Source organism: Salvelinus sp. IW2-2015, unplaced genomic scaffold (assembly GCF_002910315.2).
Source record: "Salvelinus sp. IW2-2015 unplaced genomic scaffold, ASM291031v2 Un_scaffold6381, whole genome shotgun sequence".
Classification (NCBI taxonomy): Eukaryota; Metazoa; Chordata; class Actinopteri; order Salmoniformes; family Salmonidae; genus Salvelinus; species Salvelinus sp. IW2-2015.
Window position 1 is genome coordinate 33,154 of NW_019947644.1, and position 3,226 is coordinate 36,379.

Consider the following 3,226-nt stretch of genomic DNA (forward strand, 5'->3'; position numbering starts at 1 on the left):
TTCAGTACGGCCAGCATTACTCAGGCCTGGTCACAACACCAGAGTTTCAGTAGGCCAGCATTACTCAGGCCTGGTCAACACACACCAGAGTTCAGTAAGGCCAGCATTACTCAGGCCTGGTCACACACACCAGAGTTCAGTGAGGCCAGCATTACTCAGGCCTGGTCACACACACCAGAGTTCAGTGAGGCCAGCATTACTCAGGCCTGGTCACACACACCAGAGTTCAGTAGGCCAGCATTACTCAGGCCTGGTCACACACACCAGAGTCCTTCCATTTTATGATATGTTACGAATTTCTAAGTGCTTCAGATCCTATTTCAATCTCTTTCAGTGGGAATAGAGGTTTGATATTTCCTTCTTTGTTATGAATGTTTGTATACTGCTACAGTACCTTTGTGGTGTGTTTGTATTATGAAATACTGTATATGTCAGATATAAATGTGTGTTTGTATGCTATTCCAGTTTTCCTACAGGCCTTAATGCTGTATTATTAGATACATGTACTATGCTTGTGCTGTTCTCCATGTTACTGGTCTTAAAGCTGAGCTGACAGCCCTTTTGCACTGTTTCGCTATGGCTTTAGTCATCAATCTAGCAAGAGGGCAATATGTTGTAGTAATGCCCCCCCACTGCATTGCAGTGCTTGAGACGCACTACAGACCCGGGTTCGATCTCAGGCTGTGTTACAGTCGGCCGTGACTGGGGAGGGTTTAGCCGGCTGGGATGTCCTTGTCCCATCACGTCTAGCGACTCCTTGTGGCAGGCCGGGCGCCTGCAAGCTGATTTCGGTCGCGAGCTGGACGTGTTTCCTCCGACACATTGGCGCGGCTGGCTTCTTGGTTAAGCGAGCAGTGTGTCAAAGAAGCAGTGTGGCTTGGCAGGGTTGTGGTTTCGAGACGCATGGCTCTCGGCCGTCGCCTCTCCTGAGTCCGTAGGAGAGTTGCAGCGATGGGACAAACTGGTAACTACCAATTGGATATCACAAAATGTGAACAAAAAGGGGTAAAATACAAAACAATATATATATATACAGTACCACTCAATAGTTTTGAACACGCCTACTCATTCCAGGGTTTTTCTATATTTTTTTTAATGTTTACATTGTAGAAAAATAGTGAAGACATCAAAACTAATGAAATAAACATATGGAATCATGTATTAACAACAAGTGTGTGGTGGAGTATATACAGTTGAAGTTGCAAGTTTACGTTCACTTATGTCGAGTCATTAAAACTCGTTTTTCAAACCACTCCACTAATTTCTTGTTAACAAACTATAGTTGTTTTAAGTAATTTTCCAACAATTGTTTACAGACAGATTATTTCACTTATAATTCACTGTTATCACAATTCCCCAGTGGGTCAGAAGTTTACATACACTAAGTTGACTGCCTTTAAACAGCTTGGAAAATTCCATGAAATTATGTCATGTGGTTTTAGAAGCTTCTGATAGGCTAATTGCCATCATTTGAGTCAATTGGAGGTGTACAATTGGATGTATTTCAAGGTCTACCTTCAAACTCAGTGCATCTTTTGGTTGACATCATGGGAAAATCAAAAGAAATCAGCCAAGAACAATTTACAAACGCCTGAAGGCACCACGTTCATCTGTACAAACAATAATGCGCAAGTATAACCACGCAGCCGTCATAACCACTCAGGAAGGAGACGCGGTTCTGTCTCCTAGAGATGAATGTACTTTGGTGCGAAAAGTGAAAATCAATCCCAGAACAACAGCCAAAGGACCTTGTGAAGATGCTGGAGGAAACAGGTACAACGTTATCTATATCCACAGTAAAACGAGTCCTATATCGACATAACCTAAAAAGCCGCTCAGCAAGGAAGAAGCCACTGCCTCTAAAACCGCTATAAAAAAGCCAGACTACGGTTTGCAAATGCACATGGGGACAAAGATTGTACCTTTGGAGAAATGTCCTCGTGTCTGATGAAACAAAAATAGAACTGTTTGGCCATAATGACCATCGTTATGTTTGGAGGAAAAAGGGGGAGGCTTGCAAGCCGAAGAACACCATCCCAACTGTGAAGCACGGGGTCAGCATCATGTTGTGGGGGTGCTTTGTCTGCAGGAGGGACTGGTGCACATCACAAAATAGATGCATCATGAGGCAGGGAAATGATGTGGATATATTGAAGCAACATCTCAAGACATCAGTCAGGAAGTTAAAGCTTGGTCGCAAATGGGTCTTCCAAATGGACAATGACCCATCACCAAGTGGCCATCACCAAGCCCTGACCTCAATCCTATAGAAAATTTGTGGGCAGAACTGAAAAAGCGTGTGCGAGCAAGGAGGCCTACAAACCTGACTCAGTTACACCAGCTCTGTCAGGAGGAATGGGTCAAATTTCACCCAACTTATTGTGGGAAGCTTGTGGAAGGCTACCTGAAGCGTTTGACCCAAGTTAAACAATTTAAAGGCAAGGCAATTTTAACGAGGATTAAATGTCAGGAATTGTGAAAGACTGATTTGAAATGTATTTGGCTAAGGTGTATGTAAACTTCCGACTTCAACTGTATATACAAATGATGATATGATAAATTAAATTACATTGTGAATGAATAAGCATTTTCATACTTTATAATATGTCCACATATAGTTATAATCTGTTTTAGGAACAGCTACCCAAAATATTTCACCTTACCACTTATCATGACATTAGTGATAGTCAAAATCTGTGTGATCGTGTAAATCAACATTTGGGCCATTTAAACAGCATGCTTTCCTCAAATAGACAAGGTGGAGAAGGGCTATGTAAACGGCTGGATTTTGTTATTCTMAGAATCTGCAATGTGTCTGCCTCTGATGTATAAGTGCATACAAATAGAAGTTTATTCGACAGAGGACGTTTACATGGTCCTAGGAAGGTCTGGATTGCTGTCTGCTGACTTATTGAATGGTGGGAAATCAATCAAATAAGTCGTGTAAATATATACATCTTTTTTTAAGTCATTCTAATGCCAGATTTCGGGGACTGTCAGTTTAAGATGATTGTAGTTTGTATTATTAGATATATTTGTATATATTGTCCCATGTTACTGGCCTTAACTCCTGCCTTACTCCTTTTGAATGGATGATTTTGGCAACCATCATAGCTAACTGTATCGTCCTGGCTCTGGAACAGCATTTACCTGAGAATGACAAAACTCCTCTTTCTGAGAGACTGGTGAGTACAACACACACACACACACACACACACACACACAC

The 3,226-nt window shown here is 41.9% G+C and overlaps 1 protein-coding gene across 1 annotated transcript in view; it reads right to left on the reverse strand.

Moving 5' to 3' along the window:
* Positions 1–823, reverse strand: part of LOC139026926 (mucin-2-like) — a 19,138-nt gene extending 18,315 nt beyond the window's left edge. Inside the window, exon 1 of the mRNA XM_070442158.1 lies at positions 691–823. Within this exon, the coding sequence (XP_070298259.1) occupies positions 691–823 (133 nt within the window). The remainder of the gene's footprint in view (positions 1–690) is intronic.
* Positions 824–3,226: the final 2,403 nt, after the last annotated feature.